The sequence below is a fragment of the Aotus nancymaae genome, unplaced genomic scaffold (assembly GCF_030222135.1).
Source record: "Aotus nancymaae isolate 86718 unplaced genomic scaffold, 86718_ANA_hifiasm-v0.15.2.pri h1tg000062l, whole genome shotgun sequence".
NCBI lineage: Eukaryota > Metazoa > Chordata > Mammalia > Primates > Aotidae > Aotus > Aotus nancymaae.
In genome coordinates, this window is record NW_026988476.1 from 1,978,133 (window position 1) to 1,995,004 (window position 16,872).

The 16,872-nt window shown below is 36.9% G+C and overlaps 1 protein-coding gene and 1 non-coding gene across 3 annotated transcripts in view; one reads left to right on the top strand and one right to left on the bottom strand.

Annotated features, from left to right (window-relative positions):
• Positions 1-16,872, top strand: part of NUBPL (NUBP iron-sulfur cluster assembly factor, mitochondrial) — a 282,020-nt gene that overhangs the window by 82,415 nt on the left and 182,733 nt on the right. Inside the window, exon 5 of one of the 2 annotated variants that reach the window (XM_012468600.3) lies at positions 16,784-16,823. The exons of the other annotated variant lie outside the window; for it this stretch is intronic. Within the exon in view, the coding sequence (XP_012324023.1) occupies positions 16,784-16,823 (40 nt within the window). The remainder of the gene's footprint in view (positions 1-16,783; positions 16,824-16,872) is intronic. 2 annotated transcript variants of the gene reach the window in all.
• LOC135270452 (U6 spliceosomal RNA) lies at positions 5,315-5,420 on the bottom strand. The gene has a single exon (XR_010338631.1). It is a non-coding gene; the product is annotated as a U6 spliceosomal RNA (small nuclear RNA).

Consider the following 16,872-nt stretch of genomic DNA (forward strand, 5'->3'; position numbering starts at 1 on the left):
TTCTCTCCAGACCAATAAAACTTTCTCTCTCAACAATGAGGCTGTTTTGCTTTCTTTTTAGTTATGTGTTCATGGGAGTAGCACTTTTAATTTCTTGCAAGAACTTTTCCTTTGCATTCACAACTTGGCTAACTGTTTGGTTTAAGAGGCCTAGCTCTGGGCCTGTCTTGGTTTTTGACACACTTCACCAAGCTTAATCATGTGTACCTTTTCATTTAAAGTGAGAGACATATAACTCTTTATTTCACTTGAACACTTTGAAGCCATTATAGCATTATTAATTGGCCTAATTTCAATATTGTTATGTCTCAAAGAATAGGGAGGCCTGAGGAGAGAAAGAGAGATTAGGGGAATGGGCTGGTCAGTTGAGCAGTCAGAACACACACAACATATATTGATTAGGTTTGCATTTTATATGGGTGCAGTTCATGGTGCCCCACAACAATTGCAATAGTAACATCAAAGATCACCATGATAGACATAATAATAATGAAAAAGTGTGAAATATTGTCAGAATTGTTGAAGTGTGACACATGGAAATGAAGTTAGCACATGCTGTTGGAAAAATGGCACTAATAGACTTCCTCAATGCAGGGTTGCCATTAACCTTTGATTTGTAAAAAATGAAATAACTACAAAGTGCAATAAGGCAAAGCAAAATAAAATGAAGTATGCCTGTAGAAAGCACTCAATAAATATATTGAATGAGTGAGTGAGGGGAAAGAATTCTCTTATGTGGTAAGCCTTCAAAATCAAATTCCTTGTTAAAGAAATGTAATTTTTATGCAGTCTTTTTTAGCAGTACAGCTATTGTATGAACTGATAATTGCCTAAATCTTAAATTGCACAGAATGAAATCTTTAATGTAGTCACTGTTATAGAAATGCTTCAAATGTAGCCAGCAACCAAAATCACCAAAACCCCAACTTCCAAAGTTTTATTACCTGTCTGGGCAGCCTCCAGTTTAATGTGGTATGATAGTCATTGATGACTCTGCTTCCTATTACTTCTTTACTATGATTACTTACCTATATACTCTGATATTTGGGCCATTCTATAAGCTTTCAAATCTCTAATGTAACTAAATGGGTAATATAGTAAGGCTTTTATTATCTAAAAAATGTTTCTTGGCTGGGCGCAATGGCTCACACCTGTAATCCCAGTACTTTGGGAGGCCAAGGTGGGTGGATCACAAGGTCAGGAAATTGAGACCATCCTGGCTACAATGGTGAAATCCAAACTCTACTAAAAATACAAAAACTAGCCAGGCATGGTGGTGAGTGCCTGTAGTCTCAGCTACTTGGGAGGCTGAGGCAGGAGAATCACTTGAACCCGGGAGGTGGAGGTTGCAGTGAGCCGAGATCACGTCACTGCACTCCAGCTTGGTGACAGAGTGAGACTCTTTTAAACAAAATGTTTATTGAAAAGAGTTTGCCTCTGAGTATTTGTAAGTATATTATCTTTCAAAACAAATTGGTTTTATATAATTCTTATACGCACTATGTTATGAAGGCCTCAGTGAAGCCAGTGTCTTGTCTTTGACTATACCTCTATTTATTTTCTATTATATTCTATTTTTGTTCTTCATTGGGTCTTTTTATGCAGGCAGTTGTAATTTTGTCTTTTTTAAAAAATATTTTTACTAGTTAAAGCCTTAAACAGGTTTTTTTCTTGCTTCATAATATACACATTAACAGGCATTTTGGTCACTGTAACAAGTGTAATTTTGTGTTTAGCCCTTGTCATAGATGTCTTTTTCTCATCTCAGTATGTCACTCCTATTTTGGTGACTTGCTGCTAAACACTCTTGTTACTTCCTGTGGATACGTATTGCTAGGAGTTTTAAATTCTAGCTTCTGAATTCCTTGTACTTATAGCTTACTATTGCTACTTAAAAATCAACTTGAGAATTTTAGAAGACAGAACTAATAGAAGAGAAATAGTCTTATACATCATATGAATTTGATAAGGCTGGAAATGTCCCCTATAAACAGAAAGACTGAGAATAACAGAAATCTACCTAAAAGATATGTCAGAACAAGCAAAAAAGTCAACTACTGTTTAAAAGATGATTCATATTAATTACAGAATAATTTAATATATCAGAGCACTGTTAAATCATTTCAAGGAAATTGTCTGGGCATCATCAAGCAATAGAAAGAAACCTGTTTTCATATTAGCCAACCTTTCAATTGTGTGTTATCTATTAATCTCATATATGTTGGAATAACCATAAACCTTCTGCTTCTTGGATATGTGTGTGAAAAGAATATGGCACTTAGGAAGAAACAGGCCTTAACTGAAATACTTAATGTTTCTGTTGCTAGCTGTTTAACTTTGGGCAGGTTAGTTTAATTTTCTGATCTTGGCAGCTATTCCACATGAAGCATGTCACGTAACTAACTTGCCCAAAGTCATACGAAGATAGTTTGTCCAAGGTCACAGATAGTAAGTGACTAATTCCTGATAATAATTCTTCACTGCACTAAAAATGCATGATGATCAAATATAGGGTATGGAAGTTTCCTTTAATAGCTTTTTTTTTTTTTGAGAGGGAGTCTCGCTCTGTCACCCAGGCTGGAGTGCGGTGGCAAGATCTCAGCTCACTGCACCCTCCACCTCCTGTGTTCAAGCGATTCTCCCACCTCAGTCTCCAGAATAGCTGGGACTGCAGGCATGTGCTACCATGCCCTGCTAATTTTTGTATTTTAGGTAGAGACGGGGTTTTACCATGTTGGCCAGGCTGATCTCAAACTCCTGACCTCAGGTGATCCACCTGCCTCGGCCTCCCAAAGTAAGCCACTGTGCCTCCTTTAATAGCTATTTACTGTGGACTGTTTAGCTATTTACAGAATTGTTGTGGACATTATATGAATGTGTTTATGAGCACTTCCCCTACTAACCAAGAGGAATATAGTATTTAGATGGTGAGGCAGGATAAAGGCATAAAAAGATACATAATCATAGAGGATAACATTTATTAAGTGTCAGATGCTAGAGGAGATTAGAAGAGGGAATAGTTATGGAGAGCTATTTTGGAGGCTGCCATGGAAGAAGGGGATTAGATAAGCAGAGAGAAGGCTGAGGATAACCTTGACTTTCCCCAACTGTAAAATGGAGATATTACCTGCCACTTAGGGCTGTTGTAAGGATTCAATGAAATAAAATATCTTAAGTATCTAAAATAAATGTAGTGCTTTGTGACTATGTAATGTAACAACTACTGTATTTTTTTCTGGACTGAATAAAAGTGGTTCTTTCTGTCATCTTTAAAAATTTTTCCTTCCCAGATGCCTGACAACTTGGAGATGACATACAGTTTTCATCTTAAATACCAACTGACTACCTGTGACATAATATTGAAAAGATTCTCAAACTGTACCTGGTTTTAGTAGCAAAGAATGCAATGATCAACAATTGGTGACAAGGCAAATATAAAATAGGGTGGAGGCAGGAAATGGTTGTATATGGGTTGATGGAGTGACAATATGTAAACAGTGTTTATTATTTTTGCTTTAAGTCCTACTATGACTTATTTGTTTCTAGCCTTCCTTTTACTTCTTCCTGTTAAATTTTCTTATATAAGATGGCAAGTTTTAGAAGTGAGATACCAAGTTTATGTCTGTACTTCTGGTTACTTAGTGAATTAGCCCCAGAGTAGAAAAGAATCTGATGTTTCACCCCTTATGCTCCAAAATATCCCTTATGCATTCTTTCCCATTTATATTCTAATGAGCGAACAGTTTCTATTTAAAAAATACTTAGATCCTCTGAAAAGCTGAAGTTCTCAATGTGATCTACTTGAGCCAGATTATTTTCCTAATGGAGTCTATCCATGTGAGAAAATGAGGGTTTTGATTGTTGAAAGGATGAATTGGAAAAGAGTGACATTTTTTTCTTTAAACTGAAAAAGAGGTTGGATTAAAAGAAAGATATGCCTGAATGGCTTTCAGCTTTTAGATGGTAGGATGCTGAGATGGGGATAGTAGGGTTCTAAGATGGTACAAAAGGGAAAGTATACTGAAGATAAGTGGAATTTGTTATAGTTCTTTGTAGATTCTGGATATTAGCCCTTTGTCAGATGGGTAGCTTGCAAAAATTTTTTCCCATTCTGTTGGTTGGCAGTTCAGTCTAATGATCGTTTCCTTTGCTGTGCAGAAACTCTTAAGTTTAATTAGATCCCATTTGTCTATTTTGGCTTTTGTTGCCATTGCTTTTGGTGTTTTACTCATGAAGTCCTTGCCTATGCCTATGTCTTGAATGGCATTGCCTAGGTTTTCTTCTTGATTATACTCTCTGTCCTCATTTTTTAAAATGGATTTAATGCCTCTAGTTATATGATTTCAAGTTATAATGTTTTTTAGATATATATTCCTGAAGCTTGGGGTTCAGCTATATTTAAAACTATTTTTGGAGCTAGAGAACAGAGTAGAAAGTACAAAGGTTTCTCAGGCTTATTGCTAATAGCAAATACATGGTAACGTCTACTACATAGTTGATTCACGAACAATGGAATTTCTATAAAAAGAAGATCTGATTCTAGATCAGAGTTATCCCTGGAACATGTAATGGTGTCAACTTTAATAGAAAGATGTAAAGCAGCTGTTCTTATGCCTGTTTCCTTTTTACCTAGCTCTTTAGTTTGATGTGGTCACAGCGGAATTAATTCTAGTTTAACAATTAATTTATAAGATAAAAGCAGTCCCTAGATTTGTTAGAAACCAACTGGTTACATACAGAAGATTAATTAAATTCACACCTATTGGAAAAATAGAACTTTGTTGTAAGAGAGTGAGAAGGATGCAGCATTGTGGCAGCTGAAATAGTTTGACTTACAGTAAGAATCTTTAGTAGAGAATCTTCAATGCATGGGCTCTCATGAAAATATGAGGAGGTAGGAAATAACGATCTGTATCATGATCAGTTTAGCTAATAATGGTCTCTTCAAAAAGCTATTATTCACAGGGTAGAGGATTCCATAATTTCTTTGTTACCTTTCACTTGTTAGTACATTGTAAGTTTTTCTATTAAGTTTATGTGGAGGGGTTGCCGTACACATATTTAAAACATAAAATTTGAAGGCAAAGAAACTAATTTGTACCTGTAATCATGAGTTGTTGTTTAGAGTCTTTCTTAATTAATTAAAAAATATGGCTTCAGACTATGCCACCATTTCATTTCTGGTAATTTTATTAATTGAAGCAAAATGCTTTAGGCAGTATTAATTTTGTTTACTGATACATAAGACAAGATAATGAAGAATGTGCTTAAAACTTTCTTTTTAATGTATATGCTGTACATTTTTAGTTTGTGTGCTTTTTTCTTTTCTTTGTTGAGTTTTCCATATCATCCTTCTGCAGGGGCCATGCTAATCTTCTGTATCATTCCAATTTCAGTTTATGTGCTACCAAAGTGAGTACATGTTACATTTTAAAGAAACACATTTAACATGGTGATGAACCTGTTCACATTTCTGAGTTTTCAATATATGATTTATCATTCATTAACTATAATAATTAAAGTATGCATTACAGATTACTAAATTACTTATTTTATTTTATTATTCTTTAAGTTCTGGGATGCATGTGTAGAATGTGCAGGTTTGTTACATATGTATACATGTGCGATGGTGGTTTGCTGCACCCATGAACCTGTCATCTTGGTTTTAAGCCCCACATGCATTAGGTATTTGTCCTAGTGCTATCCCCCCCGTCCCCTACCCCTAGACAGGCCCCAGTGTGTGATGTTCCCCGTGCTGTGTCCATTTGTTCTCACCGTTCAACTCCCACTTATAAGTGAGAACATGTGGTGTTTGATTTTGTGTTCCTGTGTTAGTTTGCTGAGAATGATGGTTTCCAGCTTCATCCATGTCCCTACAAAGGACATGAACTCATCCTTTTTTAGTATTCCATGGTGTATATGTGCCACATTTTCTTTATCCAGTCTATCATTGATGGGCACTTGGGTTGGTTCCAATTTTTTGCTATTGTGAATAATGCTGCAGTAAACATACATATGCATGTGTCTTTATAGTAGAATGATTTATAGTCCTTTGGTTATATACCCAGTAATGGGATTGCTGGGTCAAACGGTGTTTCTGGTTGTAGATTCTTGAAGAATCACCACACTGTTTTCCACAATGGTTGAACTAATTTATACTCTCACCAACAGTGTAAAAGTGCTCTTATTTCTCCACATCTTCTCCAGCATTTGTTGTTTCCTTATTTTTTAATGATCACCATTTGAAGTGGTGTGAGATGGTGTCTCATTGTAGTTTTAAGTTGCATTTCTCTCATGACCGGTGATGATGAGCTTTTTTTTCATATGTTTGTTGGCTGCATAAATGTCTTCTTTTAAGAAGTGTCTGTTCATATCTTTTGCCCACTTTTTGATGGGGTTGTTTTTTTCTTATAAATTTGTTTAAGTTCCTTGTAGATTCTAGATATTAGCCCTTTGTCAGATGGATAGATGGCAAAAATTTTCTTCCATTCTGTAGGTTTCCTGTTCACTCTGATGATAGTTTCCTTTGCTGTGCAGAAGCTCTTTAGTTTAATTAGATCTCATTTGTCAATTCTGGCTTTTGTTGCCATTGCTTTTGGTGTTTTAGTCATGAAGTCTTTGCCCTTGCCTATGACCTGAATGGTAATGCCTAAGTTTTCTTCTAGGGTTTTTGTGGTTTTAGGTTTTACATTTAAGTCTTTAATCTGTCTTGAGTTAATTTTTGTATAAGGTGTAAGGAAGGGGTCCAGTTTAAGTTTTCTGCATATGGCTAGCCAGTTTTTCCAGCACCATTTATTAAATAGGGAATCCTTTCCCCATTGCTTGTTTTTGTCAGGTTTGTCAAAGATGAGATGGTTGTAGACGAGTGATGTTATTTCTGAGGCTTCTGTTCTGTTCCATTGGTCCATATATCTGTTTTGGTACCAGTACCATGCTGTTTTGGTTACTGTAGCCTTGTAGTATAGTTTGAAGTCAGGTAGTGTGATGCCTCCAGCTTTGTTCTTTTTGCTTAGGATTGTCTTGGCTATATAGGCTCTTTTATGGTTCCATATGAAATTTAAAATAGTTTTTTCTAATTCTATGAGGAAAGTCAATGGTAGCTTGATGGAAATAGCATTGAATCTATAAATTACTTTGGGCAGTATGACCATTTTCATGATATTGATTCTTCCTATCCATGAGCATGGAATATTTTTCCATTTGTTTGTGTCCTCTGTTATTTCCATGAGTGGTGGTTTGTTGTTCTCTTTGAAGAGGTCCTTCACATCCCTTGTAAATTGTATTCTTATGTATTTTATTCTCTTTGTAGCAATTTTGAATGGGAGCTCAATCATGATTTGGCTCTCTATTTGTCTATTATTGGTGTATAGGAATGCTTGTAATTTTTGCACATTGATTTTGTATCCTGAGACTTTGCTGAAGTTGCTTTTCGTCTTAAGGAGTTTTTGGGCTGAGATTATGGGGTTTTCTAAATATACAGTCATGTCAACTTGACTTCCTCTCTTCCTATTTGATTACACTTCATTTCTTTCTCTCACATGATTGCCCTGGCCAAAACTTCCAATACTATGTTGAGTAGGAGTGGTGAGAAAAGGCATTCTTGTCTTGTGTCAGTTTTCAAAGGGAATGCTTCCAGCTTTTGCCTATTCAGTATGATATTGGCTATGGGTTTATCATAAATAGCTCTTATTATTTTGAGATGTATTATTTTGAGGTATTCCATCAATACCTAGTTTATTGAGTGTTTTTAGCATGAAGAGATGTTGAATTTTATCGATGGCCATTTCTGTATCTATTGAGATAATCATGTGGTTTTTGTCATTGGTACTGTTTATGTGATAGATTATGTTTATTTATTTGTGTATGTTGAGCCAGGCTGTGTCCCAGGGCTGAAGCCACCTTGATTGTTGTGGATAAGCTTTTCGATGTGCTGCTGGATTTGATTTGCCAGTATTTTATTGAGGATTTTCGCATCAATGTTCATCAGGGATATTGGCCTGAAATTTTCTTTTTTAATTGTGTCTCTGCCAGGTTTTGGTATCAAGATGATGTTGGGCTCATTAGATGAGTTAAGGAGAAGTCCCTCTTTTTCTCTTGTTTGGAATAATTTCAGAAGGAATGGTACCAGCTCCTCTTTGTAACTCTGGTAGAATTTGGCTGTGTATCCATCTGGTCCTGGGCTTTTTTTGGTTGGTAAGCTATTAATTACTGCCTCAATTTCAGAACTTGTTGTTGGTCTATTCAGGGATTCAGCTTTTTCCTGGTTTAGTCTTGGTGTATGTGTCCAAGAATTTATCCATATTTTTCTAGATTTTTTAGTTTATTTGCGTAGAGGTGTTTATAGTATTCTCTGATGGTAGTTTGTACTTATGTGGGATTAATGGTGATATCCCGTTTATCATCTTTTATTGCATCTGTTTTATTCTTCTTTATTAGTCTGGCTAGTGGTCTATCTATTTTGTTAATCAAAACTACCTCCTGGGTTCATTGATTTTTTTTTGAAGGGTTTTTCCTGTATCTGTTTCAGTTCTTCTCTGATCTTAGTTATTTCTTGTCTTCTACTAGCTTTTAAATTTGCCCTTACTTCTCTAGTTCTTTTGTGATGTTAGGGCGTCTATTTTAGATCTATCTTGTTTTCCGACTTGGGCATTGAATGCTATAAATTTTCCTCTTAACACTGCTTTAGCTGTGTCCCAGAGATTCTGGTATGTTGTGTTTTTGTTCTCATTGGTTTCAAACAACTTATTTATTTGTGCCTTAATTTTGTTAGTTACTTCATAGTCATTCAGGAGCAGGTTGTTCAGTTTCCATGTAGTTGTGCAATTTTGAGTGTTTCTTAATCCTGAGTTCTAGTCTGATTGCACTGAGGCCTGAGAGACTGTTTGTTATGATTTCCATTCTTTTGCATTTGCTGAGGAGTGTTTTACTTCCAATTATGTGGTCGATATTAGAATAAGTGCTGTGTGGTGCTGAGAAGATGTATATTCTGTTGATTTGGGGTGGAGAGTTCTGCAGATGTGTATTAGTTTCACTTGCTCCAAAGCTGAGTTCAAGTTCTGAATATCCTTGTTAATTTTCTGTCTTGTTGATCTGTCTAACCAACGTTGACAGTGGGGTGTTAAAGTCTCCCACTATTATTGTGTGGGATTCTAAGTCTCTTTGTAGGTCTCTAAGAACTAGCTTTGTGAACCTGAGTGGCCCTGTATTGCTGTATTGCGTTCATATATATTTAGGATAGTTTGGCTTCTTGTTGCATTGATTCCTTTACCATTATGTAATGCCCTTCTTTGTCTCTTTTGATCTTTGTTGGTTTAAAGTCTGTTTTATCAGAGACTAGGATTGCAACCCTGCCTTTTTTCTTTTTGCTTTCTATTTGCTTGGTAAATATTCCTTCATCCCCTTATTTTGAGTCTATGTGTATCTTTGCACATGAGATGGATCTCCTGAATACAGCACACCGATGGGTCTTGAGTCTTAATCCCATTTCCCAGTCTGTGTCTTTTAATTGGGACATTTAGCCCTTTTACGTTTAAGGTTAATATTGTTACATGTGAATTTTATCCTGTCGTCATGATGCTAGCTGGTTATTTTGCATATTAGTTGTGCAGTTTCTTCACAGTGTTATTGATCTTTATACTTTGGTATGTTTTTGCAGTAGCTGGTACTAGTTTTTCCTTTCCATATTTAGTGCTTCCTTCTGGGGCTCTTGTAAGGCAGGCCTGGTGGTGACAAAATCCCTTAGCATTTGCTGTCTATAAAGGATTTTATTTTTCCTTTGCTTATGAAGCTTAATTTGGCTGGATATGAAATTCTGGGTTGAAAATTCTTTCCTTTAAGAATGTTGAATATTGGCCCCCACTCTCTTTTGACTTGTACAATTTCTGCTGAGAGATCCACTGTTAGTCTGATGGGCTTCCCTTTGTAGGTAACCTGACCTTTCTCTCTGGCTGCCCTTAACATTTTTTTTCTTCTTTTCAACTTTGGTGAATCTGACGATTATGTGTGTTGGGGTTGCTCTTCTCAAGGAGTATCTTAGTGGTATTTGTATTTCCTCAATTTAAATGTTGTCCTGCCTTGCTAGGTTGGGGAAATTCTCCTGGATAATATCCTGAAGTGTGTTTTCCAGTTTGATTCCATTCTTCCTGTCACTTTCAGGTACACCAATCAGTCGTAGGTTTGGTCTTTTTACATAGTCCCATATTTCTTGGAGGCTTTGTTCATCCCTTTTCATTTTTTCTCTAAACTTGTCTTCACGCTTTATTTCATTAAGCTGATCATCAATCTCTGATATACTTTCTTCTGCTTAATTGATTTGGCTGTTGATACTTATGTATGCTTCACGAAGTTCTCCTGCTGTGTTTCTCAGCTCCATCAGTTCATTTTTGTTCTTCTCTAAACTGGTTATTCTAGTTAGCAGTTCCTGTAACGTTTTTTTCAAGGTCATTAGCTTCCTTGCATTGGGTTAGAATGTGCTTTTTTAGTTCAGAGGAGTTTGTTATTACCCACCTTCTGAAGCCTACGTCTGTCAGTTCAAACTCATTCTCTGTCCAGTTATGTGCCCTTGCTGGAGAGGAGTTGTGATCATTTGGGGGGAGGAGGCATTCTGGTTTTTGGAATTTTCAGCCTTTTTGTGCTGGTTTTCCTCATCTTTGTAGATTTTTCTGCCTTTGATCTTTGATGCTGATGACCTTTGGATAGGGTTTTTGCGTGGGTGTGCTTTTTGTTAATGTTGATGTTATTGCTTTCTGTTTGTTAGTTTTTCTTCTAATAGATCTCTCTTCTGCAGTCTGCTGGAGTTTGCTGGAGGTCCACTCTATACCCTGTTTGCTTGGGTATCACCAGCAGAGAATGCAGAACAGCAAAGATTGCTGACTGTCCTTCCTCTGGAAGCTTTTTCCCAGAGGGGCACCCACTAGATGCCAACTGGAGCTCTCCTGTGTGAGGTGTCTGTCGATCCCTGCTAGGAGGTGTCTCCCAGTCAGGAGGCACAGGGATCGGGGACCCACCTGAGGAGTCAGTCTGTCCCTTATCAGAGCTCAAATGCTGTGCTAGGAGATCTGCTGCTCTTTTCAGAGCCAGCAGCAAGGAAAGATTAAGTGTGCTGAAGTTGTACCCACAGGCGCCCCTTCTCCCAGGTGCTCTGTCCCAGGGAGATGGGAGTTTTATCTATAAGCCCCTGATTGGGGCTGCTGCCTTTCTTTCAGAGATGGCTTGCCCAGTGAGGAGGAATCTAGAGAGGCAGTCTGGCCACAGCCATTTTGCTGAGCTGCGGTGAGTTTTGCCCAGTCCGAATTTCCCAGCGGCTTCCTCAAGCTTCAGTATTGGTGGATGCCCCTCCCCCAACCAAGCTTGATAGTCCCAGGTTGACTTTAGACTGCTGTGGTGCCAGTGAGAATTTCAAGCCAGTGGATCTTAGCTTGCTGGGCTCTGTGGGTGTGGGAACCGCTGAGTAAGACCACTTGGGCCTGGCTTCAGCCCCTTTGCAGGAGAGTGAACGGTTCTATCTCACTAGGGTTCCAGGTGCCACTGGGGTACAAAAAAAAACTCCTGTAGCTAGCTCCATGTCTGCCCAAGCAGCTGCCCAGTTTTGTGCTTGAAACTAGGACCCTGATGGTATGGACATATGAGGGAATCCGCTGGTCTGCAGGCTACAAAAACCATGGAAAAGCGTAGTATCTGGGCCAGATAGCATAGTCCCTCATGACTTCTCTTGGCCAGGGGACGGAGATGCCCTGCCCCTTGCACTTCCTAGGTGAGGCCATGCCCCATCCTGCTTCTGCTCACTCTCCATGGACTGCCCTCACTGTCTAACTAGTCCCAGTGAGATGAACCTGGTACCTTAGTTGGGAATGCAGAAATCACCAGCCTTTTGCATTGGTCTCACTGGGAGCTGCAGACTGGAGCTGTTCCATCTTGCCCTACTCCTTATTTATTACATTATAAAATGATTTTTATTTATTTTATTTTTAGAGACTGGGTCTCACTATGTTAGTCAGGCTGGACTCAAACTCCTGGGCTTGATTGACTCTCCCACCTTGACCACCCAGGTAGCCGAGACTACAGGCATGTACCACTGCACCTGGCTTTATGTTTATTTTTAATTGACACATAATCCTATGTATTTATGGGACACAATTTGATGTGTCGGTATATATATTACATTGTATCACAATTAAATCAGGGTAATGAGCAGAGTAATCACTTCAAGCATTTATTATTTCCTTGTAGTGGGAACATTTAAAATATTATTAGCTATTTTGAGATACAGAATACCTTATTGTTAATGGATGTAGTATATGAATTTCTGTGTCTGGCTTATTTCACTTAACATAATATCCTCCAGGCTTATTCATGTTGTTAAAAATGACAGAATTTCATTCCTTTTTTTAAAAAACTTTTATTTTGCACTTGGAGGTACATATGAAGTTTTTTTACTTAGCTAAACACATGTCACAGGGGTTTGTTGTACATATTATTTCATTACCCAGATATTAAACCCAGTAACCAATAGTTATATTTTCTGCTCCCTTCCTCCTCCCATCCTCCCCTGTCAAGTAGACACCAGTGTCTGTTGTTTCTTTCTTTGTGTTCATAAGTTCTTATCATTTAGCTCCCATTTCTAAGTGAGAAGATGTGGTATTTGGTTTTCTGTTCCTGCTTTAGTTTGCTAAGGATAATGGCCTCCAGCTCCATCCATGTTCTCACAAAAGACATGATCTTGTTTGTTTGTTTGTTTGTTTGTTTGTTTGTTTTTTATGGCTGCCTAGTATTACATGGTGTAGATGTACCTCATTTTCATTATCCAATCTGTTATTGATGGGTATTTAAGTTGATTTAATGTCTTTGGTATTGTGAATAGTGCTGCAGTTAACATTTGTCTGCATGTGTCTTTATGGTAGAATGATTTATATTCCTCTGGGTATATACCCAGTAATGGGATTGCTGGGTTGATTGGTAATTCTGTATTTAGCTCTTTGAGGAATCGCTGTATGCTTTCCACAGTGGTCAAGCTAATTTACATTGCCATCAGCAGTGTGTAGGTATTCCCTTTTCCCTTCAGCCTCACCAACATCTGTTATTTTTTGACATTTAATAATAGCCATTCTGACTGATGTGAGCTGGTATCTCATTGTGGTTTTGATTTGCATTTCTCTAATAATCAGTGATACTGATCTTTTTTTCTTATGTGTGTTGGCTGCATGTATGTCTTTTGAGAAATGTCTTTTGAGAAATGTCTGTTCATGTCCTTTGCCTACTTTTAATAGGGGTAATTTGTTTTTCTCTTGTAAATTTAACTTCTTTATGGAGGTTGGTATTAGACCTTTGTCAGATGTATAGTTTGTAAATATTTTCTCTTATAGGTTGTCTGTTTACTCTGTTGATAGTTTCTTTTGCTGTGTAGAATCTCTTAAGTTTAATTAGATTCCACTTGTCAATTTTTGCTTTTGTTGTGATTGCATTTGCTTTCTTTGTCGTGAAATCTTTGCCCATTCCTATGTCCAGGATGGTAATACTTAGGTTGTCTTCAAGGATTTTTATAGTTTTGGCTTCTACATTTAAATCTTTCATCCATCTTGAGTTGATTTTTATATATGGTATAAGAAAGGTGTCCAGCTTTAATCTTCTGCTTATAACTGGCCAGTTATCCCAGCACCATTTATGGAAGAGAAAATCTTTTCCCCATTGCTTGTTTTTGTCAGCTTTATTGAAGATCAGATGGTTGTAGGTGTGTGGTCTTATTTCTGGGCTCTTTATTCTGTTCCATTGGTCTATGTGCCTGTTTTTGTACCAATACCATGCTGTTTTGGTTACTGTCGCCCTGTAATATAGTTTGAAGTTGGGTGGTATGATTCCTCCAGCTTTGTTTTCTTGCTTAGGATCGCCTTGGCTATTTTGGCTCTTTTTTGATTGCATATGAATTTTAAAATAGTTTTTTCTAGTTCAGCAAAGAATGTCATTGGTAGATTGATAGGAATAGCATTGAATCTGTAAATTGCAGTATAGCCATTTTAATTGTTATTGATTCTTCCTATCCATGAGTTTTGTGTCATCTCTGTTTTCCTCTAGCAGTGTTTTGTAATTCTCATTGTAGAGCTTTCACCTCCCTGATTAGTTGGATTTCATTCTTTTTAATGGATGAATAGTATTCTATTGTGTATATATACCACATTTTCTTTATCCATTGATCTATTGTTGGACACTTAGATTGATTTCATACCTTAACTATTGTGGATAGTGCTGCAGTGAACATAGGAGTGCAGATATCTCTTTCACATACTGATATCATGTTAAGCAAATATTAGCAGACCAAATTCAGCATTGTATAAGATGACTACATTATAATTAAATTGGGTTTAATCCAGGAAAGCAAGTTTGTTCCAAATTAGGAAAAATCTCTTTTTTTTTTTTTTTGAGACAGAGTCTCACTCTGTTGCCAGGCACTAGGCTGGAGTGCAGTGGCACAATCTCAGCTCACTGCAACCTCTGCCTCCTGGGTTCAAGAAATTCTCCTGCTTCAGCCTCCCGAGTAGCTGGGACTACAGGTGCACGCCACCACACCCAGCTAATTTTTGTATTTTTAGTAGAGATGGGATTTCACCATGTTGGCCGGATGGTCTCGATCTCTTGACCTGGAGATCCGCCCACCTCAGCCTCCCAAAGTGCTAGGATTACAGGCTTGAGCCACCGTGCCCGGCCAGGAAAAATCTCTCAATGTAACTTACCATTTTAGCAGATCAAAGGTGAAAAAGCATGTGATAATTCAGATTCTTTAATCTGTATTCATATGTAATTGAAGAAAATGGCAAAAAATATTGCCAACCATGATAGTGAAAGGTTATAGTTGGATGCTTTGGTAAGAATTGAGAAAATTACATAGAAGAAAAATATTCCTTTCTAATTAGGTATGAGGAGATGAACTACTTAGTTTAGTCAGAAATTAAAGAAGGAAACTATAAACATACTCTCATTCAGTAGTCTTTTAATGAAGGACCATGGGTTTTTCTTTGAGTAGGGATTCAATGAATGGAATATGGCAGGGGATTTCTTACATAATCCATGTGTATATGCTTTATACAGTTTTCTTATATAATCCATGTGTATGTATATGCTTCATACACTCTCAGTCTCTTTACAGAGGGAAAAAACCCTGAAGACAATATGCTAAAATCTGAAAACAGGATAATACTAGGTTTTATGATTTTGTCCTAAACTTTTTGCTCAAAACTTGTCCAAAGCATATTAATTAAGAGTGCTTCTATTGTAGTTTGTTACGGTAAAGAAGTAGGGTATGAAAACAAGAGTGAGTGGGAATGTGGTTGCATAGATAGTTTGATAAAAGAAATTATATTTTATTGTAACCATTTGTTGACTATATAAAGGGTTTTTTTTTTTTTACTTCACCATAAGCAATAGATTGTGTTTCTCTATAGATTAATGCAATTTTTCATCTCGGATTTCAAAATTGAGTTTTTCTACTTTTGTGCATTTTTATACTTTTTAAGCTAAGTAAAGGAACAAATAAGTAGTAACACTCCACTGTAGGAAGGACTGATTAGATGTGTGTGTGCATGCAAATATACATATACATGTATGCACATATTAGATTAGCATATATATAATTTATATATTTATGCATTTTTGTCTGAATAAAATTGGTGGACAAAATTACTTATTGAGGCTATTTTTTAGAAAAAATTTTAAATTGTGGTTGAGTTATTATTTGTTGAGGCTATTTATTTTTTATTTTTTGAGACAAAGTCTTGCTCTGTCGCCCTGGCTGGAGTACAGTGGCACTATGTGGGCTCACTGCAACTTCGGCCTCCCAGGTTAAAGCAATTCTTTTGCATTAGCCTTTCAAATAGCTGGGACTACAGGCGTGCGCCACCATGCCCAGCTAGTTTTTGTATTTTTAGTAGAGACAGGGTTTCACCTTGTTGCCCAGGGTGGTCTCAAACTCCTGACCTCAAATAATCTGCTCACCTCGGCTTCCCAAAGTACTGAGATTACAGGCATGAGCCACCATGCCTGGTACTGAGGCTATTTTTTAGAAACATATTTTCAAATTGTAGTTGAATTATTTCTTTTCTTTTTTTTTTTTTTTTGAGACGGAGTTTCGCGCTTGCTACCCAGGCTGGAGTGCAATGGCGCGATCTCGGCTCACCGCAACCTCCGCCTCCTGGGTTCAGGCAATTGAATTATTTCTTAATAAAATTATGTCCCAACTATTTATCAATGTTTCCTCTATTGGGAATATTAGTAGTATGCTTGGTATAATGTTTAAACTGTTGCAAATTGAGATATATTTAGTTGAAAGTTAAATTGTACAATATGAGCAGCCTATTTGTATTTCCAGTTTGGTATTCTTTGGTTCCAGAAGGATGGATGGGCAAAGGGGAGATATTAGTCAACTGGTGGAGAGTTTCAGTTAGACAGAGAGAATAAGTTCCACTGATCTGTTACGCAGCGTAGTGACTATTGTTAACAATCATATCTTGTATATTTCAACAGTGTTAAAAGAGTAGAATAAATGTTTTTACTGCAAAGGAAGGATAAGCATGTGAGGTGATGTGGAATGCTAATTAGCATGGTTTACTATTTATTATTATTCTACAATGTATACATGTATCATAACATTACATTGTACCCCATAAACATATGCAATTTTTGTTAATTAAAAAAATAGATAAATATTTCTGAAAAGATTTTAAAAAACCCAAGTCAGGGTGTTTATTTATTATGTTTTATTCTTCTAAAAGAGAGGATTTTGTTTTTTTTTTTCCAGGCAACCTAATGAGGCCTCTCTTGAATTATGGTATTGCTTGGTGAGCATATATTTTTTTAAACGTTACTTTTCAGAATAATATTGATAAT